At 37.6% G+C, this 27,308-nt stretch overlaps 1 protein-coding gene across 2 annotated transcripts in view; it reads left to right on the top strand.

Annotated features, from left to right (window-relative positions):
- mfsd3 (major facilitator superfamily domain containing 3) overlaps positions 1–26,953 on the top strand; it is a 40,718-nt gene extending 13,765 nt beyond the window's left edge. Inside the window, exons 3-7 of one of the 2 annotated variants that reach the window (XR_007894800.1) lie at positions 217–364; positions 4,172–4,272; positions 17,221–17,330; positions 17,468–17,727; positions 23,105–23,227. Coding sequence is in view for 1 of the 2 variants with exons in the window: in XM_051673419.1 (XP_051529379.1) it covers positions 217–364; positions 4,172–4,272; positions 17,221–17,330; positions 23,105–23,308 (563 nt within the window). In the remaining variant the exon portion in view is untranslated. Of the gene's footprint in view, positions 1–216; positions 365–4,171; positions 4,273–17,220; positions 17,331–17,467; positions 17,728–23,104 lie in introns of both variants that reach the window. The other variant, XM_051673419.1, reaches the window with a different exon arrangement.
- The last annotated feature ends 355 nt before the right edge of the window (positions 26,954–27,308 follow it).

Genomic DNA, 27,308 nt, shown 5'->3' with positions numbered 1-27,308 from the left:
GTTTAACCCAGCAGCCAAGTTTTGAGAAGGGTCTGATGCAACATGTTATGAATCCAGCACATTTGAAATAGTCTGGTAAATTTTTCTGGCTTTCAGCTTGTTCTTTGTTTCCACACTATGAAGTTTTCAGAAAACACATGAGTCTGTTCTGAGGAAAGAGCATTTATAGTAGTTGATCTGTGAGTGTGCTGATGTAATCCTATATTTTCTGTAAAGGTGAACAAGGGGCTATCACCATGTTTCCACTCTTCCTTTTGGACCACCACATGACGGCCAGAGAGCTGGGGGTCTGGAACGGCATGGTTGCCATGGCATTCTCCATCTGTGGTTCTTCAATCGGGGGCTTCTTACTCTCTCAGTACAGGTTGGTAGTGTTTTGTTTATTTATAATAAAACAATTGGTCCACCCACTCAATTCTAACTGTAACACCCTTTCCAGCCAGTCACGCTTCGCCATTAATGTTGCAGAATGGTGCTAGAAGACTTTGTTTTTCAAATTTCCTCTTCTCACCTTTTTCAAAGCCGCATCACCCCTCTTGCTTTATCAGTTTCTCTGGTCCTCCATCTCTCTGTGAAACAAATACGTCCCTTTCTTTTCTATGTGTTTTCTCACTATGTCTCTCCACCCATCTCAGCCCCAGGCGCGAAAGAAGGAGAGAGAAAGAGATGAGAGAGTGTTTGAGAGAGATAGAGAGATAGCAGTGGAAGTAAACAGAGCCTTTTGTGGAAGCAGAGTAAAGCAGGATCAGGTGAGAGCTGAAAGGCCTCTAGGATGCATAAGGTTGGCTGTGTGAATAGATGTATATTCATTTCACTGATACGTTGCCCTTGTCCGCTGATCTGAGACCAGTTTTACACATATCTCATGTGTTATAGTTCCAGGAGCAGTTTAAGTCACACATATTCCTGGAGCGGTATTGACTCTGAGTATGGATGCTTAAAGAACAGCAATAGGGAGAATTTCAGAGGAAAAATAGGTACAGTAAAAAGTCCTGCATAAAGTCAGGCTTCAGGGCTGACATCCAGTCATGTATCAGAGTTTAAGATTAAATTATATACTTCATATTTGACATGAAGTATGAAGTAACTACATATTTCATTTGATGTAAAATAGAGTAGACAGAAAATAATTACATAAAAAATGTGTAGCCTGTTAAGACAACATATTGTTAACCACTCTGCTGGAAAATACAACAGCAAAATTAAGAGTAATTCCAGTGAAAATCTCTAGTGAACATGAAGCCAGTTCTATTGGCACATTTTTATTTATTTTTTCACATTGTATGTGAACCTGGAATGTGGAATGGATTTTTTTTTAATGGTCCTCTTTTGTTTACTTGAGTTGTGAAAGGATGTTGCATTACTTAGTCAAATATTATAGTAATTTGTATTTGTAATTTTGTTCTTGTTAATAATAATAATAATATAATTATAGTATAAATGGTAAAATTTCAGTCGTAATTTCTTAAAGTCGGCATAAAATCAAAATTTACCCCATTTGTTTTTATTAAAGGAATATTCCAGGTTCAGTACAAGTTAAGCTCAATCGACAGCCTTTGTGACATAATATTGATTACTACATAAGTTCATTTTGACTTGCCCCTCCTTTATTAATAAAAAAAAAAAATCTGAGTTACAGTGCTGCACTTACAGTGGAAGTGAATGTGGCCAATCCGTAAATGTTAAAGTACCCTCTGTTTCAAAAGTAGAGCAACAAGATGTAAACAATATGCATGTTACAATGATTTTTGTGTGATAAAATCGCTTTCTAACCTTTTCTGTGTAAAGTTATAGCCAATTTAACAACTTCGTTGCCATGACGACAGTGTCAAACTCTAAAACGACTATAAAAATGACGATTTAAACAACTTTACAGCTCAAATAACACATGAGTTTTAACAGAAGAATTAATCTAAGTGCTTTTAAATTATAAGCTTCACATTTCTGCCTTTAAACCCTCCAAATTATCTTTATGCTAATCAACATTAGGCCACAAATGCTATTGATTGAGCTTAACTTTGTATTGAACCAGGAATATTACTTTAATGCATGTTACTGGTCTTATTGTGAACGATTCATCCATGCATATTTGCTATTTTCTTAAAAAAAATTGACAATTCAAGCTAAGGGTTGTGATCGATTTGTGGTTATCAACAGCATGCCACAAATGCTCTTAATAAAGCTCAAGTCATATGTATCCTGGAATATTCCTTCAAGTTTCCAGAATCTGAAATGAACATCTCATTTTGTGTGTAAATTAATATTTGTACAAATTACTTCACACTTTCTTTTGGGATGTGTGTGTTTAAAAGTGCATAGTCAGAGTTTAATGTGTGCGCTTTCTCGTTTTCTTTTTCTCACATCTCTCTCTCTCTCTCGCTCTCTCGCTTTCTCTCACCTCTTCCTCTATCCCTTCTTCTGCTTCTCTTCTTTCTATTTTACCTCTCCTTCTCTCTCTCCCTCTCTATGCTAAAGGCAATGTTAGTGAATGTGGAGGAATGTACATTTTCACACGCAGTGGGCTCATTCGTTCAACACAGTCGAGCATTCAGGCCTTGCTTCCCACAGATTGGGTTTCTGGCGTTGTCTGTTCAGGGCCACTAAAAGCTAATTTGGAAGGATCCTGGCCCCATCTGAAATGCTTGAGTGGCCAAAAAAACTTACCCCCATACATTGATCGCCATCTTATCGGGCCTAACTGCTTGTGTGATATGCCTGTTTTAGACAATGCTCTCACACCCTTCTCTCTCTATCTGTCTTTCTCTCTCTAACTTTCTCACTTTCTCCTTTCCTCTCTAAGTCTCCCTGTTTCTCTTGCAACTCTCTCTCTCTGTCTCCTCATTAGAGGAAAATATGAAAGAGTGTTATTGAGTGGATGTAGGGAGGCTGTTTGCATGAGAGTGATGGCAGATTGGCTTTCTGTCTGACCCTCTACTGTGTGCTGCGGTTGTTGGCTGGGTTCATCCAGATCTAATAGGCTGGTTTAAGATGACAGATGAGTCGTCACTCTTCATTTAACGTCCAGTTGACCTTTACCCACATCTCCTTCTCTCTTTCTCTACTCTCTTTCTCTGTTAGGGGCCATAGAGTCTGTTCACATGGAAAGGACATACTTGTTTTATCCTTAAATAATGTTTCGGGCTCACCCATAAATGAAAAATCTGTAATTATTTACCCACCCTAATGTCACTCCTATGACTTTCTTTCTTTCATGGAACACAAAAGGTAACTTTTTAAAAAGCTGCAGGGCTTTCACCCTGTGAAGCTAAAAGAAAAGCCCTACCATAAAACCAACACAAAAGTAATCAATTCAACTCATGCACTTTATTCCAAGTCTTTTGAAGTAATATGACCACTTTGTGTAATGAACAGAATGAAATCATTTGAAGTCGTTATTCACGCTCACATAAAATAAAATCATTAATAAAGTGATTTGTTAAGCTCTATTAACAGCATATAATGCGCTGAAATCAAATGTGGCATCTGCATTGATAACATCAATCTCTCTCATGTCTTTTGACCAAATGAGCGACATGAAGTTTGGAGTCGAGGTGTGATGAGAACCAGTGGGGTTTAATGTTATTGACTTGGACGCCATATTTGATTTAAGCAATTTATATGCTATCAGTAGAGCTTAATTTGAATGCAGAATATTTCTTTAAATGGTCAAAGCATTAAGCATGCTCTCTGACTGATTTAAGCATTAATACATGTCATTTGAGGCTATAGAAACCATGATTTCCCTCTTCGATCCAAATCCTGTGTGTGATTGACAGGGCTCTCCGGGTGTTCTAATAGGAGCTACAAAAAAATATTATATGTTTGTGTTTCTAATAGAGGTGTGTGATGGTCACTAATTAGCAGGAGGTTAATCGGCCCAGGGCTGTGGATCTTGTTGCGTTATTGATTATGCCGTGAAGGAAGTTCACTGGGGGATCCTTAACTGCTAATAGAAGAATCAATTAGATTGTCTAAGCAAACCCACTGGATGTAAGCATGTGTACGAGGAGTGTTTCTCTATCTCTGCCCTTCATTAACATCCTCCAAGGATTGATCTTTAAGTTTGTAGTTTGTCGTGGTAACTATTTTGTTTATCTTTTGTCATTGTATTTATCATAATGTATTAGTGGAGTCTGAGTCGATATGAACTTACTCTCTTTTATGTTTTCAGTATCGGTATGCTGATGAGACGTGTGTTTATGATGCGGACTCTTAGTATGGTCCTCCAGAGCTCGTTGCTTGTTGTGCTGGAACCATCACCCTTGATGAAAGGTGAGAAATTCACAAACACACACACCTCTTCTGGCTCAGAGATGTAGTGTTGTTTACATTGATGTTAAAGGAATAGTTTAAATTTCTCCAATACGCTGACATTTGTTCTGCTGCAGGTGTTTATTTGTGTGGCGACATTTATGCAATTTACATACACTGCATCTGTATCATTCTTTTGTATTTGAGTACATGTGCACAGTATCGTTACCATGCATCCCTGTTGGAAGCAGTCATTATTTTTGCAATTCCTTTTGGTGTCGCTAGTGTTGCAGAAATGACACATCACATTTAGTCCACTGATTAATAAATAAAAGGAAAGAAAAACAGTACACTGTACACTTCAGTACATAGGCAGTATTCTGTGCTTTCAAAGCATGATCACTTCTACCTTGTAATTCTTGTTGTACAGTGTGTTCTTAAAGAGTCAAATAGCTCACCTGTATGTATATATAGAAGTGAAATAGGCCTGTTCTTTGCTGAGCTTTCAACTGATCCCCTACATTTAAGCATCCACAGGACCATCTCCAGTTTCTAGCGTTTTCCACTGTTGGACCAAAGTGTCCATTTCACCACCTTTCACAGAGTAAACAGGTGTTAAGGCAACGTGTGTCTGAATAAAACTCCCAGCGCTGCATTAAACAACAGAATGTGATAAAAAGAGAGAGTTTTCATATGGATGCCATACAGATCAGGTTCATCTCGCTGTATTTTGAGAACAACATGCTTTCTCAGGGCTTAAGAATAAGGATGGCCTGAGAGAGTTTCGGGGCCAGATGACAGAATTGTCACTTGTCTTAACAGGCCAGTGCTGCCTTGTCACAGTGAACATTTTAAGTTTGTTGATCGTATACGATCAAATACTGTATGTGTTTTTATGTAGATTTAAATGTCACCAAGGTAAAGTTGTCTTACTGGCTGACTCTAACTACATTTCCATCCAAGGATTTTTTGCGAAAAAAGTTTTAGTGCATCAAAATAAAGCTGAAGGAAAATTACCGCTAAAATTTCACAAATGTCCACATAATATTTTTCCGTTTAACTCTAGCGCATAACCTCTCGTTTGTCGATACTTCAGATGTCACGAAAAACTGGTTTGGAAACACTTTTGAGAAAATTGGCATTAACGCAAAAATATAGTCACATGACAGAATTTATCCTAATCGTTATGTTAATCATGACGACAAGGTATACACTACTGTTCAAAAGTTTAGGGTCACTTACTCATTCTTTATTTTTATTTTTTTCACATTTTAGAATAATAGTAAAGTCATCACAACTATGGAATAATAGAAATGGAAATATGGGAATTAGGTTGTGACTAAAAAAATCCAAAATAAATTAAAACTATGTTATATTTTAGCATCTTCAAAGTGGCCACACTTTGGCTAGATTTTGCAGAAATGAACTCTTGACATTTTCTCAACCAACTTCTTGAGGTATCACCCTGAGATGCTTTTTAAACAGTATTGAAGGAGTTCCCATCTATATGCTGGGCACTTAGTGGCTGCTTTTCTTAATTATTCGGTCCAAGTCATCAATTTCAAAAACTTTTTTTATTTTTAAATAAAATGTACGTTTTGTAATTAAATTAATATATTGGCACAATTATATTTTTGTCTACAAAACTAATTTCAAACCTTTAAGCATACACCTTCAGATCAAAAGGTTTTTAAGATCATGAGAAACATTTCAGGCAAGTGACCCCAAACTTTTGAACGGTAGTGTACATCCTTGAAAGCCAATTTATTGTACATGATTATGGATTGATCTTAACAGCATAGCACAGATCCGATGCTGCAAACATGACACTTCCAGGAGTGCCAATACAAATATCTCGTATCATGCATATTGTCAAGTGCACGGAGATCAATTTAATGGCCACTTTTTTGCGATTAATTTAATCCATCCGTTTATTTATTAAAGTTGCTTTTCCACACCATTCAAAATAATAGACGGCAGTCATGGAATTAGCCCATAAAACAAAAAACATTTAATTTCTATGCACAAAGATGTTTTAAATTAAAAATAAATACACAATACTAGGAGAAAATCATCAGTGTGCTTTTACTTATAGCCCAATTCTATAAAATTATTGTTTAGCTTACTTTTGGAAAAAATGCCAGCAAAATTCCCTGTATTAAATTAAATAAATTAGCCTACCAAATGAAGAAAGTATTAAATAAAATAATTAATTATAATATTTTTATACCTATATATGCCTTTTCTTTACACAAACTTAAATTAGCCTTACCCTGTCCTGTGGATGAAAAAAGTCAGCTGAATGACTTTCTCGGAATGTTCTACACTTTTTTTTCAAGACTATAAACTATCAGAACTATTTGTCCAATGCTGAGTTCACTTTCAGAAAATGAGCTTTTGAACATTTTAAAACTTTAAAATATTTTAAATCTAACCCTCTTTACCTCGGATCACATTTGCTGAACTTCTTCAGAAAATGTAAATTGCATTATGATGCTAAAATTAATTTTAGATGACAATCAAGTTCAGGTGGTCGTTAAAAGTTGCTGGACAAATATGCAGGACATAAAGCAGTTGTGATGGCGATGCTTTAGATCAGATGATTGTTCAAAATAGCCTGTTGAATATCAGGAATGTATCATATAGGCAGTGGTAGCTCAGCGGTTAAGGCTCTGGGTTACTGATCAGAAGGTCGGGGGTTCAAGCCCCAGCACTGCCAAGATGCCACTGTTGGGCCCTTGAGCAAGGCCCTTGACCCTATCTGCTCCAGGGGCGCTGTATCATAGCTGACCCTGCACTCTGACCCCAGCCTAGCTGGGATATGTGAAAAAGAAGAATTTCACCATATATGTGCAAAAATGTATAATGTGTGATAAATAAAGAAAATTAAAATTAATTAAAAAAAAATTAATTAATTAATTTAAAAATTTAAAAATTAATTAAAAAAATTATATGTAAACCCTGATATTACACCGCATACATTTTTCTTTAATAGCTGTGCACACAAGCATATACACATTGATGGATGGTCCTTATACTAAGAAAGTTTCCTCCACTACTTGATGCAGGTTGCCAGCTTGAACAGGGCCATGATGATTCGCTTTTGGGTTGGAACCGGTGGCAACCTACGCATCAGGACCAATATCAGAAGGGCAACAGCTCCCTTTTGATTACAATTCCGTCTTTTGATTGCTTTTATTTGTGAAATTAAAATAACAGTAAGCTGTCTAATTTCAATGAATTGTCTCAATACTCTCCCCATTTTATCAAAACTTCGGAGAAAAAAATTAGGGACATCTGGGAGGCGAAAGGTACACAATTAGAGAAACACATTTCTGAATGGAAACGGCTTAAGGGCAGATTTCTTTTGCGATAAATCAAAATTTATGCGACAAAGTGTTTTTTTAGGCATGACATCACACACAGCATTTTTATCGATAAAAGGTAATTTGAATGGAAACAGGTAGAAGACTTTTTTTTTTACGCATTTTTACTGTCGATAACAAAATAGCGCGAAACGTGGATGGAAACTAGGCTATTGATATCATAATTGTGACAATTATTTGTGAAGTTAGAATAATTCTTAGTAAATTCCCATATGCCATAGATATTCAGCAAAAGTTAATGAATTTATAGCTGTCATGGAGTAACTTCATAGCTGTATAATTAGGGCCCAAGCACTGAAAGTGTGGAGGCTCTATTGTTCATCTAAGAATTATTATTAGGGCCCAAGCACTGAAAGTACGGAGTGTAGTGCCCCGTTGAAAATGGGCATGTAAGGGGGGGATCTGTATCACCCCCATTTTTTTACCTACATCACCAAAATTGGTACATATATTGTTCTCATAAAGCCGAAAAACGTTCATACAGTAATTAGCTCCGCCCAGCAGGAAGTCGGCCATTTTGGATTTGATGAAAATCGCAGGCTCTGAACCTTTAAATACTCCTCCTAGGGTATTCATGTGACTGGCACCAAATTTGTGAAACATTATGCCAAGACGTTTTGACAAATTGTGAACGGTTTTTTATATTTTGAACTGTGTCGCCATGGCAAAGCAATACATTTATGGTGAAATATGGGAAACAGGAAGTGCCTTATATCTTCTGTGTGCATTGTGTGATTTTGATGAAAATTCAGCCGTATGTTTGGTAATGGGGCTGATCACATGGATATGGCTATTTTGGGTCACGGTCATAGCCCCACCAATTGGCAGCAGGAAGTATGGCACTTTTAACAGACTTTGAAATAGCCCTCTTATGTATATATGAATTGCTTCAAAAAAAATTTAGAATAATGTCAAGACACTGCTAATGTAAAATTGTCAAGGGATATTTGATATCTTAAATAGTGTTGTCATGGCAACACATTAATTGTTATTATTACTTCCTATATTTGGGTGTTTTTGAGGCACTTGGCATGCTTAAAATTTCATGACATTTTGCACACACATCAGAGTCGTTGGCCATTAGGGCTGGGCAAAAGCTCACGCATGGCTGTGTTAGACGGCCTCTGTAGCCCCCCCATTTTCACCTACAGTCACCAAAATTGGTACATATATAGTTCTCATCAAGCCAAACAACTTTTATAATTATAGTCATTAGCTCTGCCCAACAGGAAGTTGGCCATTTTGGATTTTTTTTAATATTGCAGTCTCTGAACTTTCAAATACTCCTCCTAGGGGATTCATGAGACTGTCACCACATTTAGATAACATTATGCCAAGACATTGAAGATGCTAAATTGTGAACAGATTTTTTATATATCGAACAGTGTTGCCATGGCGAGGCATTAAATTAATGGTGAAAAATGGGAAACAGGAAGTGTCTCATTTTCTGTGTGCAATGTGTGATTTATATCAAAATTGAAATGTATGTTTAGTCTTGGGGGCTAATCACATGGATGTGACTATTTTGGGTCATGGTCATAGCACCACCACCTGGCAGCAGGAAGTGTGGCTTCTATAACAGAATTTAAAATAGTCCTGTTTAGAATATTGTCAAATGCCAAATGCATGTGTTCACCTTGCATTGTTTTCCAAAAGCCACTGGGTGGAAACGGACCCATGGTGCTTGGGCCCGTCATCGCTGCTTGCAGCTATATTTTCCGATTATTATTGCAAATTAAAGATGAGGTGAGTGTTTTCACCACCACTAATGTCACTAAATGGAATTACTAAAATAATGATTGTTTCCAAACATGTTTTCCAAACAGTCCTTCATCTTCCATTGGTCTTAATGTTTAATGAAAAATATAAAAAAACAAAAATTCTGACAAATGTAAAAAAAAAAAAAGGTGCTAAAAATAAAATACATAATTTTTGTAGCTGGGGTAGTGAAAGTATTGGCAAAGCATGTACTGATCTGAGAAGCTACTGTACCTTTTAAAGGCACTATATAAAAATAAAGTTTATTAAATATTATTATTAGTGCTGGGAAATTTAACTTGGTAATATTGCATATATTAATAGATGAAATTACTCTCCGCGTCACACTACCGGCAACCGTGCTTCCGGGTTTTTTCGAGCAGCAGATTTTGATGCTGGATATGGGCAGCACTGCAGTTTTAATAATTTTTCAAGCACTATATAATGTAATAATGTTTGTTGATGTATATAAAAGCTATTATAAAGAGATGTAGGTTGTTTCTGAATTTTCAGAAAAACAATTTTGAAATTGATTCAATATGCCTGTATGATGACATTTAACAGGTTGATGAATACACTTCCTCATACACTTAAAACACTTTTAAGCCTGAGAAATGTGGCATATGATGATGAAAACTATTATCAGATATACAATGTCTTTACTGCTTATATTATTAACCCAAATACAGTAAATGGTAAATATAATTTTATTATCATGTTCCATTATCAAACTTAATAACAGCCTTTTTCGACAGTTGTTACTTTTTGACTGCATTCAAAATAAATGTAAATGTAAAAAAAAAAAATTTTTTTTTAGCAGTATCTAGCAGCAGTAGGTATCTTATGAGGCAGAATGATTAAGATACCTAAGTTTTGGAACTGCCTTTGCATCGGGAACGCGCCTATGATGTATTAAAATGCTGCCTCCAGAGGAAGCTTACTAGGTTTTGTAATAGACCCTATGTGTGGAGCAGTGCATGCTTATTCATTACGCGGCAGGTGTGGGAGAGCACAGTGGTCCCATAGACATTCTGTGGGCGGTACTGTCGTAACACGTTAGTTGACCGTTATGCTCTCTCCTATGATAGAGCTGTGGAGGTTGTGATCTCAATAAATAAAAGAATCTCTGCACACACCCACAACAACGCTTCTGTGATAAAATTATGGAGAAATGCTGTTTGATGTACAAAACAAGCCCAGATGGGACCTATGTAAGGTGCATTTTAATTACCACAGAAGCACATCAAGTCTTAACTATCACCAAACGCAGAATGAGACATTGTTGTCTGCAAGCGCTTTTCATGTGGAGTTGAAAGCAGCACTGGCGTTGACACCCTGACGCAAATCATGAATGCAGCTTCACAATTGATGTAGGAAAGCAGATAGTGACAGTCTACTGGCAGATTGTAAGAGTTTTGAGATTAAGAGATTTAATGCCTATTGGAAAGAAAATGCAACCTATGTGGGGACTAGTTCTTTCAATTAGTCAGCCTCCCAGTTAGACTTTGGGAAATGTTTAATGTTACTTGAAGTGGTACTATTTCAGTGCATTTCTATCTTTATACTGTGGAAGGTTTTGTTTGGAAAATGTTAATAAAGCATTGTATTTACATTGTTTTGTTTTCTTTCCTAAGATGAAAATAAATGCAATTTGACAGGAAAAGAAGCATTTATAATGTAAAATTTCAGCACTTTCAAAATCTATGATTTAATCGCGATTTAAACAAAAAAAAAAAAATGTGATTTAAACATTTTTATAGACTGACAGCACTATTAATAATGCATTGGCAATGTACACTTAAGTTTATCTTGCCAAGAAAGCTTGATATGAATTGAATCTGCCCATTTTTCTTAAAGTCCACTGGAAAACAGCTGAAGATTTTGCCCAACTTTTAATTACAGAATGTCCACTGATTTTTTGGCATGTATGCACACACCGATCAGCCACAACATTAAAACCACCTGCGTAATATTGTGTAGGTCCCCCTCGTGCTGCCAAAACAGCGCCAACCCGCATCTCAGAATAGCATTCTGAGATGCTGTTCTTCTCAACACAATTGTATCTGAGTTACCATAGACTTTGTCAGTTCGAACCAGTCTGGCCATTCTCTGTTGACCTCTCTCATCAACAAGGCATTTCCGTCCACAGAACTGCCGCTCACTGGATGTTTTTTTGCACCATTCTTAGTCAATTCTAGAGACTGTTTTGTGTGAAAATCCCAGGAGATCAGCAGTTACAGAAATACTCAAACCAGCCCATCTGGCACCAACAATCATCCATGCGATTATCTAATCAGCCATTCGTGTGGCAGCAGTGCAGTGCTTAAAATCGTGCAGATACGGGTCAAGAGCTCCAGTTAATGTTCACATCAACCATCAGAATGGGGAAAAAATGTGTCTCAGTGATTTGGAGCGTGGCATGATTGTTGGTGCCAGACGGGCTGGTTTGAGTATTTCTGTAAGTGCTGATCTCTTGGGATTTTCACGCACAATAGTCTCTAGAATTTACTCCGAATGGTGCCAGTGAGCAGCAGTTCTGTGGAAAGAAATGCCTTGTTGATGAGAGAGGTCAACAGAGAATGGCCAGGCTGGTTCAAACTGACAAAGTCTACGGTAACTCGAATAACCACTCTGATCAATTGTGGTGAGAAGAATAGCATTCTGAGATGCGTGTTGGTGCTGTTTTGATGGCACGAGAGGGATCCACACAATATTAGGCAGGTGGTTTTGATGTTTTGGCTGATCGGTGTATATTTGAATCAGAGACTGATATATGTAAAAATTAGTCTAATTACCAGTGACACTAACCGAAAAACATGTACATATTAAAATAATTAAAATAAATGATGATTAACCAATTTCTTGCAAGTTTTTGAGACAGCGTAAAGACTAATATATATTTACAATGATATTTTAATGTTTGTTTTAATTATCATGTACCATGATTAATCACAAGAAATCACAGAAAACTTTGTGATTTAATTAGGCAAATTTTAATTGATTCACAGCCCTAATTATTATATTATATCATTAGATATTATTAGATTATTAAATATCAATTAATGTACTGGCCCAACCAGGCCAGCAGAAAAAAAATCTTATTTTTTAACCATGTCTCTTTTCTAAGGAATTGTTCCTTTTGCCTTTTGTCCATTGATCTTCCGTTCTGTAAGTCTCCTGTGCTGTTCTGATAACCTTCTTCACCATGCCAATGCTTGGATTCAGCACATTGCAAGCACAATGTCTATGCATAAGCTGTATAGATGTGATCATACAGAAGTTATGTCAAACATACAGTCTCCCAATTTGACTTGCTTAAGTGGATTTGCGCTTCTGTCTCCATATGTGGAAGCTAATGCTTTTTTACATGGAATATTCTCAATGCTCACTTTGATAAATGAATAAACCCATATTCAAACCCTCTCTGTCTCTCTTTCCCAAGCTGTCTCTTTCTCTCACAGGTGCTTTGAATGTTTATTTAATGAAAATGAAAAAGGAAATAGGGAAACTCTTGCGTTTTAGCTCTTTTACTCTATTTTTTTTCTGCCACTGGAAGTCGCTGCTTTTTAGTGGAGATGTTTTTGTCAGCGAGCTTCTGTTTGACAACTCCCTCATCTCTCCATCTCTTATTCTCTCTCTCCCTCTCTCTTTCTGCCGCTCTCCCAGACGAAACAGAACAAAGCTACTCTACACTCCACCTAACCCCCCTCCAAAAAAAAAAAAAAAAAAAAAAAGAATGATAAAGTTCTGCAGAATTTTTTTTTTTTTTTCAATATTGTATGAGACTGGTTGTCTCAGAAGAGCTGATTTTCCTTCCTGTGGTTCCTGGATAAGTAATGGAGAAGTCTTGTTAGGCAGAACTAAACATTTCCAGTAAATAATTCAGACAGAGCTGGATGTGAAAGCTCCATGATTTTTTTGCAGATAGGCCTCTGGTAATGATTGATTTTAGATTCATGCTTTTGAGTGGCTTTATCTCTACCACTGTATTTCATGAGCTGTGTGGACATTAAAGAAGTAAAATAAATAATTAACTTTTAAATGTTAAAAATGTTCTAAGTTCTAAGCGTCAATTGGGGAGACTTACAGATTTAACAGTATAAGGGACTGTTCACACCAAACATATTTTTGCATCTAAGCTGTTTTTTAATTGTTTTTCTATGTAAACATGGGCTAGACGTATTTGACCGTTGCGTCATGTCATGCTGTTTTTTTCAGCGTCTCGCACAGGAGCTCCATATACTGTATGTCTTAGATGCTGTCACGTTAAAAGAACTTCAACCTTTAAAAAAACACGTTTTGAGACACCTGCAGTTTGTTTTATTTGTTGTGCTGCATCTAGCTTTTTTGTAAACAAGGACATGTCTGGTCTGAAAGGCCCCTAACTGGTGGTCAAAGCCTGCAAAACCAAGGAAAAGTGTATTGTGCTGAGTGCATGAATAAAAGTCTGGGAGAGCTCTGTGCAGTATTATAATAAGCACATTCTTTTTCTTCATCTGTATACTCTCATGATGGTGCCTCCGGTGTGGAGCGCTCCTATTGTTTTGTTGTTTTTGTTTGTTTGTCCTGTGTTTAGTAATCTTTTTCCAGTCAGTTTTACCAGAGACGAACTGCTGAACATTCGACAGCTTATACCAGACAGTCTTTTCCCGGTTTTTGAATATTCAGACTTTTTGCTGGACATTTCCGTTGGAGGTGTGGCTTTGTTGTTCAGGAGACGCAGGCGAGGGAGACGAGCCGGTGCGCTGGTCAAACTCTGTCGGCGCGGCTTTCGAACAGTCCTAACGAGCATTCATCTTGCAAATCTCTGCTCTCTTCCTAACAAAACCCTCACCCGCACAAACAAGGACTTTTCAACCTCTGCTGCCTTGTGCTTCACAGAAACCTGGCTGAGTGAAGCCATTCTGGACAGCACGTTACATCTGCCGGGCTTTCAGCTGTTTAGAGCGGATCACGAGGTAAACGAGAGGCGGTGGAACATGCTTTTACATCACTGAAAGTTGGTGTACAGATGTAACAACGTTAAAGAGGATGTGCTGTCCTAATTTGGAAGCGTACTTTATTACCTGTAAGCCTTTCTACTCGCCACAGGAGTTTTCCTCGTTTATTCTGGTGAGTGTGTATATCGCGCCAAACGCGTGTGTGAACACAGTGCTGCAACAGCTGGCTGATCGGATCACAGACACGGAACAACAATACCCGGACTCAGTTATTATTATTCTTGGGGATTTTAACAAAGCAAATCTCACACGTGAACTGCCCAAAAACAAACAGCACATTACATGCCCAACCAGAGACAGGAACATACTGGATCACTGCTACACAACAATAAAGGATGCATATTGCTCTGTCCCTAGAGCAGCTTTGGGACCCTCTGATTACTGTCTGGTTCATCTTCTTCCAACCTACAGTCAGAAATTAAAATCAAGCAAGCCAGTAGTAAGGACTGTAAAGAGATGGACCAATGAAGCAGAGTGGGAACTACAAGCCTGCTTCGATTGCACTGATTAGAGTGTTTTTGAGGCTGCAGAGACCAATCTTGTCGAGCTCACAGATACTGTTACATCATATATAAGTTTCTGTGAGGATATGTGCTTTTCTACTAGGACTTATTTAAAGTTCAACAACGACAAACCGTGGTTTACAGCAGAGCTCAGGCAGCTTCGCCAGGCCAAAGAGGATGCTTACAGAGGTGGGGATAAAGTCTTGTACAATCAGGCCAGGAACACACCGAACAAGGATATCAGAGTGGCTAAAAGAAGATACTCTGAGAAGCTGAAAAACAAGTTTTCAGCTAACGACCCTGAATCAGTGTGGAGTTGCATGAAACAACTCACAAATTACAGGACTCCTACCCCCAACCCTGTGGTGGACCAACAACTGGCTGACGACCTGGATGTGTTCTACTGCAGATTTGAAAGGCCCAATCTCACACCCCACACCCACTCTGACCTTCACTTCACACAAACACCAACACCTCCTGCAACCCCCCTCCTCCCCCCTCCTGCTACTCAGCCTGCACTTAAGATCTGTGAAGATGATGTGAGCCACATCTTTCGGAAACAAAAGACGAGGAAATCTTCAGGCCCAGATGGTGTCTCACCAGCGTGTCTTCGATCCTGTGCTAACCAGCTGGCCCCCATCTTCGCAAAGATCTTCAATAGATCACTGGAGCAGTGTGAAGTCCCATGCTGCTTCAAATGCTCAATCATTATTCCTGTCCCAAAGAAACCAAAAATCACAGGACTTAATGACTACAGACCTGTCGCCCTGACGTCTGTGGTCATGAAATCATTTTAGTGACTGGTGTTGTCCCACCTGAAGAACATCACTGGATCCTTTCTAGATCCCCTTCAATTTGCTTATTGAGCAAACAGGTCTGTGGATGATGCAGTCAACATGGGATTGCATAAATTACACCAACTCTCTGTTCCCATGTCTATCTGTCAGTGGATTACCAGCTTACTGACGGACAGGCAGCAGCTTGTGAGACAGGGGAAACTCACTTCCAGCACCTGTACAATCAGCACTGGTGCCCCCAGGGATGTGTGCTCTCCCCACTACTCTTCTCCCTCTACACCAATGACTGCATCGCCAAGGACCCCTCTGTCAAGCTCTTGAAGTTTGCAGATGACACCACTGTCATCGGCCTCATCCAAGATTATGATGAGTCTGCATACAGAAGGGAGGTTGAACAGCTGGCTGTCTGGTGCAGTCAAAATAACCTGAACGCGCTCAAAACGGTGGAGATGATTGTGGACTTTAGGAGGAACACCCCAACACTGACCCCCCTCACCATTCTAAACAGCACTGTGGCAGCAGTGGAGTCATTCAGGTTCCTGGGCACTACCATCTCACAGGACCTGAAGTGGGAGACACACATTGACTCCACTGTGAAAAAGGCCCAGCAGAGGTTGTACTTCCTTCGCCAGCTGAGGAAGTTCAACTTGCCACAGGCGCTGCTGATACAGTTCTACTCAGTAGTCATTGATTCTGTCCTCTGCACTTCAATAACTGTCTGGTTTGGTTCAGCTATGAAATCAGACATCAGAAGACTACAAAGGACAGTTCGGACTGCTGAGAGGATTATTGGTTGCCCCCTGCCCCCCCTTCAAGAACTATACACTTCCAGAGTGTGGAAAAAGGCTGGAAAAATCACTCTGGACCCCACTCACCCTGCCCATTACCTTTTTGAACTGTTGCCTTCTGGCCGACGCTTCAGAGCTCTGAGCACCAGAACCGTCAGGCACAGGAACAGTTTTTTCCATCAGGCTATCCATCTCATGAACGGTTAAATTGCCCCATTGAGCAATAACTATGTGCAATACACAGTTTAGTCTTTTTTTTATATATACCCAACACATCCAACCTCTTCTGCCATTTCATTCCTCTGGGGAAAAAAAACAAAAAAAACATTTGCACTGTACATAACAGATTTGTATTAGCACTGTACATAACAAATAACAGATTTGTATTAGATTGCACTTCGTATGTGTGTATGTATGTATGTATGTATGTATGTGTGTGTCTGTGTGTGTATATACGTATGTGTGTATATATATATATGTGTATTTTTATTATTATTATTATTATCTATGTCTTGCTGCTGTTTTTGTATTGTTTTTGTATTGTTGTACACTGGAAGCTCCTGTCACCTAGAGAAATTCCTTGTATGTGTAAGCATACTTGGCAATAAAGCTGATTCTTATTCTTATTCATTTAAACCAATTATGACAGTTTTGAGCCTGAGTGAGTTTGAGTATATGCATTTTACTGGGTATATTGTGTATAAATATATTTGTGTATATTGTTTCCTCTCTCTTAGGTATGGCAATATTGAGTCTGAGTTTGCAGCATTTCATCGCAGGTCTCATCACCACTCTCACCTTCACCACAATGATGAACTGCACGCAGAGAGCCGAGGAGAGCATACAGGTATCAAACCCCACCCTCTTCAGTTAACCGCACCTCATTGTTTCCTGTCTGCTATTTTGCTGAATCTCAAGTGGCACGATGTGAAGAGTTAAAACAACTTGGTACTGAAACATATGTCTTCATTGGCTCATAAACAGATGTGTACGTCAGAGTCATGGTGCAGTAGGTTGTGCTTGTGACATCTAAGAGCTACTGAATCACGGGGACCAGGGTTCGTGTCTGCACTGGGTCATGCAGACATTCCATGCAACTATGGTGTCTATATCTCAAACAAATGATCCTTATGAGCTGATCTTCAGTGATAATCAATTACTCAAAGACACAAACAATTATGGGATCACTTACAGAAGAGCATGCAGGTACATTCACCTGAAATCTCATCGTCACCAGTGTAAAGGTATGTTACTAACTGTATTCATACAGCGTGTTATTATTTGACTTAATTTCAAATAAAGAATGTCTGAAATATCCCTCGACTTACATTAACAGTAAATTAAACAATTTACAAATTCATACTAAACACCAATAAAATACCAATACTGGCATTTCTTAATAGATTTTATTGATCCTTTAATGTCATACCAAGTCCAAAACAGCACCAATTCTCCTAGGTACACCTAGTTTTTCTTGGTTGTTGGCAGATAACTGTAGGATGTTCCAAGTTTCTTGGAGAATTCGCCACAGTTCTTCTATATATTTATGCTGTCTCAATTGCTTCTGTCTCTTCTTGTAATCCCAAACTGACTCGATGTTCAGTGGGGGGCTCTGTGGGGGCCATGCCATCTGTTGCAGGGCTCCCTGTTCTTCTACGTATTCTATTCTGTTTGCAAAAAGGAATGTTTGGAAGTCTAAAATTCATATTTCCTATTGACACTAAAGCTGAAGACATAAATAACCATCTTAACACAGATGTTTTTGTGAAAGATCTTATGTTCCTAAGTCTTTTGCATTAGTTCCGTCAGTCAATATTTATATATTTAATCACAATAAATATTTAATCGTGATTAATCACATGATTTTTCAGAGTTGCAATTAATCGTAGATTTTGAAAGTGCTGAAAATTTACTCTATAGATACATTTTTGTTCCTGTTAAAGTGCATTTATTTCCTTTTTAGGACAGATATAAAGGTAGAAGTGCATTAAAATAGCAACAATTTAAGTAACACTAAATGTTATTAAGACAAAGTCCAAATTAGAGGTCGATTTAATGAAATAACTATTCCCCATACGTTGAGTATTTGTTGCAATGGGCATTATATCTCTTAAACCCAGAGAATGGGCGAGTTCTAAATGGCATACTACTCTAACTGGTTCTGTCAGACATTATCTGTGTGTGGCAGAAATAGAAAGAGTAGTATGGTAGTGTGCCATTCTAAACATGTCCAAGCTATTGTTCTGCTTTAAGCACTGGTACTGCCCATGTAATTATACTTCATCCGAATTGTCTGGTAATCATTAGTTGATGCTTCGAAAGATTTTATTCCAACCATTGTTCATAAAGGAGCTGAATAAAATGTCAGTATCTAATGTGAAAATTGGAAAATGCATGTTAAACATTTTAAATTAATCACATGCATTAAAGTGTTAATTTTGACAGCTCTTATATATCTATGTATGGTAGAAAAAAACTGAATTCTGTAGGAAACACTGCCACACCTCTTTACACTCCATGAAATATAAAAGCAAACTTCTTAACAGCATCACACGTGTTCACCTGAGGTCAACAACATTTGGGAGACAAAAGTCTATTGCTTTCTCTTCAGTTTGCCAGCCGAGCTCAGAAGAAACACAAAATACATCTTACAGTTTTTGATAGTTGTTGACAGGTAGAGACTCGCAACAAGCCTCAAGCGGCAGAAAGCCTCAGTGTATCGTGCCTGCCACATACATGAGGACATCACAGCAGTCAAGAGCTCATTCAGCTGTCAGTCAACAGTTCCACTCTGAGAACTGAGCACATCTCACACTCTTTTTAGCTCCGCACGGCAACAGATTTCAAACACATCTCATCAATCACCTACAAAGCATACGGATTATAAAGTATATCCACATTTATGCTAATAGGCCTCTAGATTTGACATTTGATTCCTTTTTTAATTGTCAGAACTACATCTCTGGTTGGAGCCATGGCTTAACAGTTGAATGAGCCATGGTGCTCATGCAGGCAACACTAGTTCAAGTCTGCCTCAACCCGGTTCCTTCTCTTCTAGAATGGAGATCTCGAGTACTTTCACCAAAGACATTCATGTGTCTATCAAAATGATCTACAGGGTTCCCACGGTTATGGTAAACATGGAAATCTCAGGGAATTTTAAAATGGTGTTTTCTAGGTCTAGAAAAGTCATGTAAATAAGTAAAATCACAGAGATTCAAAAGAAATATCATAAGAAATGCATTGCTCTTGTGAAGAGTAAAACTTAATCGCAAGTCATGGTAATACCTGATATGTCAGTGAATTGTTCTTTGAGTCAGTTCTTTTTAATGAATTGTTTTATATGGTTCACAAATCAGTCAAGTGATTCATTAGCAAATCGGTCTGAATCAAAATGATTTTTTTTATTTTATTTTTTAAATCTGCATCCAGTAATCACAAGGTCATGGAAAAGTCATGGAAATGTATTGGTCAAAAAGGGTGGGAACCTTGGATCTACAGTATCTGTACCGATTCTATTCTTCACAATAATCAGCTCTCTCAACTTTATCCCCCTAATCTTGTGTTGCCTAATTTACCTCTTTTTTTTTTTTTTTTTTTTATTTCATTTATTTATTTTACTCTTTGTTTATTTATGTGTCTGCTAGATGATAAAAGGTAGTTCTCACTGTCCATCTACATTATTTCTCTCCCCTCCCATGTTCTCTTATTTCATTCCCTTGTTCATCTTTGACACAACTGTATTGTCCTTTTTAAATGGGCCTGTGCTGCTTGCATGTCATCTTTTACTACTCTCCCAGCTATTTGTCACTCCATCAACTCAGGACATGCTGAGTTGATGGCACTTGCTAAACTCATTAAACAATAAAAAATGCTGGTATGTTTTCCCTTGGTCTCTAAGCAATTAAAAACTTAAGATTCACATCCAGAAGGAAATAACTAAGAGGATGATTGTTAACTGTAGGTTAATTTGAAATGTTCTTATGACATACATACTGTAGTGAGTGTTTGTGTGTGCTTGTTTTAAGGCGGTTTTAGATTACCGAAAACTGATACTGTGAATGTTTGTGAAAAGGCCCTGAGGGAGAAACAGAACACCTTAAACAAGTTTGTAGGAATAAAGGTTCTTCACTTAACTTGGCCTTGTGAAGGAATGAACTTGGCTTTGCTTTCCCATCCCGTATGCTTGGTTTTAGGAGAAGAGTATGGAGACTGTCTGTTACATCCTGCCAGGAGAGAGGCATTCAGACTGCTCATGTCTATATGATCCACCTACTGAAATGTTTTTTTGTGAAGTTGAAGTATAGGCCTTCAATAAATGAAACTCAAATAGTCAGTTATATTAAGTAATATGAAGTACAGTGGCTATAAAATGTCTACACACCCCTGTTAAAATTGCAGGTTTTTGAGATGTAAAAGATTAATCCAAGATAAATCATGTCAAATCTTTTTCCACCTTCAATGTGATAATGCAGTCAACCAAACTGAAGTGATCAACAAATGGAAACTTTTTTTTAGGAAAATAAATAAATAAAAGACTTACAATAGCCTAATTGCACACCCCTCAACGAATACTTGTTTGAAGCACCTTTTGCTGTTAATACAGCAGCCAGTCTTTATGAATAAGAGTCTATCAACTTAGCACATCTTGATTTGTCAAGAAGCTCCAGATCAATCAAATTGCGAGGGGATCTCCTGTGCACAGCCCTCTTCAAGTCATTCCACAAGTTTTCGACTGGATTTAGGTCTGGGCTCTGCCTGGGCCATTCCAAAACCTTGATCATCTTCTTCAGAAGCCATTCCTTTTTTTACTTAAAATTGTGGTTGGGGTCATTATCGTGCCAAAGGTTGAAATTCCTCTTCATCTTCAGCTTTCTAATGGGGGCCTGCAGGTTTTGTGCCAAAATGGACTGGTATTCGGCACTATCTGTGATTCCTTCTATCTTGACTAGTGCCCCAGTCCCAGCTGAAAAGAAGCAGCCTGTAGCATGATGCTTCCACCACCATGCTTCACCATGGGTATGGTGGTGTTTGGGTGATGAGCGGTCTTTTTTTGTGCAAAACATACCTTTTAAAATGATGGCCAAAATGTTCTGTCTTGGTTTCATCAGACAATAAAATATTTTGCTACATGGTTTTGGGTGATTGAATAAATGTTTTGGCAACATTTGTGAGGAATGGCTTCCATCTTGCCACCCTACCCCATAACCCAGACAAATGAAGAATAAGGGATATTGTCATCATATGCAGCGATTGTCCAGTACTTGCCAGATATTCTTGCAGTTCCTTAAATGTTGCTGTAGGCCTCTTGGCAGCCTGCCTTTTCATACATATTTGATAGGCGCCCTTTTCTTTGGAATGCTATTATGGTACCCCATTTTCTCCACGTTTGATGATTGCCTTCACGGTGTTCCATGGCACATCTATGTTTTGGAAATTCTTTTGTACCCCTCTCCTGATTGGTACCTGTTCACAGTGAGACCCCACACATCCTTTGTAAGCTCTTTGCGGACCATGGCTTCAGCAGTAAGATGCAACCAATAAGATGCCAAGAAAATCCTACAGAAACAACTGATTTTTATTCAAGGTTAATCAGCATCGCTTAATTGATGACCGGAGGATTATAATTACTTTTGAGTAAGAGTTTGAATGTGATTGGTTAATTCCAAACAGAGTCACATGCCTTATTATAAAAGGGTTGCACACTTATGCAACCAGGTAATTTTAAGTTTTTAATTGTTTTTTCCTTAAAAGTTTCTATTTGTTTGTTCCTTGAATTGTGCTGGTTAATATCACATTAAATGTAGAAAAAGATCTGACATGATTTATCTTGGATTCATCTTTTACATCTCAAAACCCTTCAATTTTAACAGGGGTGTGTAGACTTTTTATAGCCACTGTAAATCAAATAAACTGTGTGTTTTTGATCTTTGCAGTGATTAACCTTGCATGAAAAACTTATGTCATGTTTTTCCGCTTCATCTTGTCTCTGCCATTTTTCAAACTAGTTTCATCATGCAAATGTATTTTTCACTACTGTAAAGTGACATCACTGACAGACTTTCTCTGTGCGTGCCGCACATATCTGACAAATCAGTAACGATTTTATCGATTAGTTGTTGCAGCATTAGACCAGTGTCACATCTCTGTATGTATTTATTGTGTCAGATATTGTGCAGGCTTATCAGAGGATTTGAAAACCATTTAAAAAAATAGAAGTCAATTAGATTAAAGCCAGCCAAGGAACTTTAGAACATGTGCCCTTGTTTTAGTTTTAGTCAGTACTCGTGTTTTTGTATTTTGGGTAACTTGAAATCTAGCAGGGCTTTCTTAAAAATGAGGAGAGCAATCTACACTTAAAGCAGGCTGTTGGAGCTGTGGTGCAATAGAAAGTGTTTGTGCTCTTCACATGTTAAAGCTGTGGTGCTCTGATTGGTATTGCAGGTTTAAGTCTAGCCTATAATATGTACCATTCACATTCCCCTCTGTCTCCTCAATCATTTTATGTCCCTTCTTTACTTTTCTATAATAAAAATAAAAATGTAAGCATTTAATCATTCAAAGCAAGACAAAAGGTAATGCTCAACCTCTCTCTTTCTCTCTGTCCCTATTTATCTTCAGGCCACTCACTACAGTTTTTTGGCCACTCTGGAGGTCCTGGGGAAATTGAGTTTTAGTGCCCTTGCTGGGGGCATGGTGGACACTGTGGGCTTTCCCATAGCCTTCATCATCTTCCTCTTCCTTACCTGCAGCAGTGCCCTGCATGTGTGGAGAGCCACAGAGACTGGCATCCTTAAGGAGCAGCTGAAAGGACAGCCGCAGTGACCTGCATTAGCCTATAAGAGGGCTGAGTGAGTGAGTGAATCTGTGGAAGAGAGAGAGATTGAATCATATGCAGTGTAAGATACTGGTAAACAAATAACCAGTGGAGCAAATATGTGTTATATTTTGCATTTATAACGTAACCAGCATTGAACTTGACAAGAGCCACACAAAGCACTCTCACTGGAAGCCAACACCTCTCAGTAGAACACTGCAAAACTTTAACAGATTGAGTTATTGCAACACCATAAACTTGTCTGTTTGCTGTAACTGAGAATGACTAAATGTATTATTTATTATATTACTTTATTTGCTTCATATATTTTCTAGGTAAAAGATTCAATGCTTATTAGGGGTCAAGTCTAGTTTGGTTTAGTTATACACACCCTAGTGATTTACACATTCTATCAAATACAACATTTATTCAACTTAGAAATGAAACCCAAACAAGAATTTATTTTGAACGCACCCAGAAACATTATAGATGGAGACATGCGACTCATAGAAAAATTAATGGGAGAAATCGTAACGATCCTTTCTTCCTTTCAGTTTAAAGAGTCTTTTTGGTAGCATTTGTTTACTCTAGATCATAAAGCAGAACATGCATGCACATTAAGTAGGCCAGCCTGAAAAAATACAGTTTATAAGAAGCTAAATTTATGATATCTTATTTTATTGCTGGTTTGAAAAACTTTCTTAAAATGTAATCTTGACAAACAGTTTTGGAGATTTCAGTCTTTCCCCATTCAAGAAGATAGGAGCTTTAGTTTTATGCTCATTAACTGCATAGAGAATAGATGCCCAGGGACATTACCAAGATGGCCACTAAGTGGACAGACTTGCCTTAAAAGGTTTTTGTCAATTCATCTGATGCCCTCTGTCATTGTCACTCATTTAACAAAACATCAAAATGATATTACACTTGCAGCAAATTCCATTAGCTTATTGCTTATTGACCAATCACCAGTATGCTGCATTTAAAATCTATTATGCAAATCCGAGTCAATTATGAGCATAAACTGTGGTATTTACACTAAAAGCGGCCAAAAGTTTGTAATAATGTACAGATTTTGCTGTTTTGGAAGGAAATTGGTACTTTAATTCACCAAAGTGGCATTCAGCTGATCACACCTTATCCTTGAGTAATCATGCTAAATTGCTAATTTGTTACTAGAAAATCACTTGCCATTATATCAGACATAGTTGAAAGCTATTTGGTTCGTTAAATGAAACTTAACTTTGTCTTTGTGTTTGTTTTTGAGTTGCCACAGTATGCAATAGACTGGCATGTTTTAAGGTCAATATTAGTTCAAAAATGGCAAAAAAAAAAGATACAGCTTTCTCTAGAAACTCGTCAGTCAATCATTGTTTTGCGGAATGAAGGCTATACAATGCTTGAAATTGCCAAAAAAACTGAAGATTTCAAACAAAGGTGTACACTACAGTCTTCAAAGACAAAGGACAGCTGGCTCTAACAAGGACAGAAAGAGATGTGGAAGGCCAGATGTACAACTAAACAAGAGGATAAGTATGACAGAGTCGCTAGTTTGAGAAATAGACACATCACATCCTCAGCTGACAGCTTCATTGAATTCTACCAGCTCAACATCAGTTTCATGAACAACAGAAAAGAGAAGACTCAGGGGTGCAGGCCTTATGGGAAGAATTGCAAAGAAAAAGCCACTTTTGAAACAGAAAAACAAAAAGAAAATGTTAGAGTGGGCAAAGAAACACAGACATTGGACAACAGATAATTGGAAAAGAGTGTTATGGATCTTAACCCCATTGAGCTTTTGTGGGATCAGCTAGACTGTAAGGTGCGTGAGAAGTGCCCGATAAGACAGCCACACATATGGCAAGTGCTACAGGAAGTGGGGGGTGAAATGCCACCTGAGTATCTCGACAAACTGGCAGCTAGAATGTCAAGGATCTGCAAAGCTGGCACGTGGAGGATTGTTTGCTGAGAACTCTTTGAAGAAGTTCTGAATTACAAATTGTAAAAGTAATTTTTCATGTTATTAATGTCCAGACTAGACATTGTGATCAGTTGAATGCCACTTTGGTGAATAAAAGTACACATTTCTTTCCATAAGAGCAAAATCTGTACATTATTCCAAACTTTTGGCCGCCAGTGTATATGGCTTAGTGGAGTGCTTTTATGTGTTCTCAATGCAATACTATACCTGTATTAAAGGGGTCATATCATGAGAAATGGAATTGCTCTTGATATTTAAAAAAAAACAAGAGTTCAGTGTGCTTCCTCCTACAAAAAGACCTTAACAATTTAAGCGTCACATTTAAGCACAGATTTTTCATGAAACAGCTTGTTTGTAAGCAGAGTGCTGTTTCTAATTTTACTCACAAAGAGGGCATTTACATTAAAGTCGTAAAGGCAGAGCAGCACAAAATAGTTTTTTTTTTTTTGTTTTTTTTTTTGAGGGTTAGAGAAAAGGTTATAAATAGACATGAAAACCTTTTTTCGAGAAAACTAATATAAGTGGACCTCAGGGGGGGGAAAAATGAAATGATAAAAATATATGACATGACCCCTTAAAGGAATAGTTCACCCAAAAATGAAAATTCTCATTTGCTCACCGTCGTGCAATTCCTGATGGTTATGACTTTCTTTATTCTACTGAACACAAAGATTTATTTAGAAGAATATTTCAGCTCTGTAGGTCCATACAATGACATGAGGTTGAGTAAATGATGAGAGGATGTTGATTTATGGGTGAACTATCCCTTTAAATGTTTGTAAAATACTGTACGCTGAATCTGTTAAATTCATCATGTTTTTGAGCCAATATTGCATCATTTCAGTACTTTTTCAGTTGTATGCATTTCCTATGCAATAACATAAAATGTAATTCATGGTTAGTACAGTATATATATATATAAATACCTTTGCTTCAAATTTGATTGAAAACAATAATTATGTTAAAGGTTCTTAAAGTGGTAGTATATCATATATAATAAAGTAAATATAGACTGGCATCATGAATTGATATACACGCCTGTAATGGTGGTAAAGGATTGTGTATAATTCTCCATCTTTCTAATGCACTTCTTTCATTTGTACAGCTCATGTGTTTGAATTGCCTTATTTTATTTTATAATTTACTACAGAACCAAAAATGTGTATATATTGTTTAGACTATGTAGGCATATGTGTGAGATTCACAGAATCTAATGTGTTAAAGAGGCCTTGAAGCTGTAATGTGCTATTATTTTTCATAAAAACTTATTTTAGAGTTTTGCAGGGTAATTTAAGGTTCATAAAAAGCATAAAATAAAATGTGCACAAATGCACAACTGTACATTTACATAGTGCAGTTACTGTATTAGTGCAAGGCACAATGCTAATTGAAATCAGAAAAGGGGAATTAAACATTTTAACAAGTTAATGCAAATAAATGAATTGGCACATGTATATATAGCACTTTTCATTTTAATTTTTAGCATTTAGAGTAGAATAATGTATTGTTTTAAAACTAAAAATGACATAACTAGATATAGGCCAGTCTTTTTGTGATTTTTTTATTTTATTTTTATTTTGTAATTACAGCCCCTTAAAGCATAAAAAGGAGTCTTTGCCATATGAGCACTGACCAAAACAGAATAAAAAATAAAAGCTATTTCTGAACCCTGCATGTGTATGCTTTTGTGAGCTTATCAGTTCAGTGGAGAATTGAAAGCCATAAGTCCATGTTTTAAAGAGGTCCTATACAATACCACTTAACCTTAGTCTTCAGAAAATCCAATCATAGCATCATGTGCATTTGTGGTTTATACACTACTCTGATTTGCAACAGTGAAACACAAATAACTCTGAAGCATTTTCCCAGATAAAGTCTGGAGACCTGTCTCTGAGATGACACAATGGCTGTAGAACCATATGCTGTTGAAGGGACTCAGCCAGCTTTTCCCGACATCCTTGGCTTTTACCATGACACTGTATACTCTTACTCACCATAACAGAGAGATGAGTACAACCAGCCTGTTA

Source organism: Myxocyprinus asiaticus, chromosome 3 (assembly GCF_019703515.2).
Source record: "Myxocyprinus asiaticus isolate MX2 ecotype Aquarium Trade chromosome 3, UBuf_Myxa_2, whole genome shotgun sequence".
NCBI classification, from domain to species: Eukaryota; Metazoa; Chordata; class Actinopteri; order Cypriniformes; family Catostomidae; genus Myxocyprinus; species Myxocyprinus asiaticus.
This window is presented reverse-complemented; position numbering and strand designations above follow the sequence as displayed.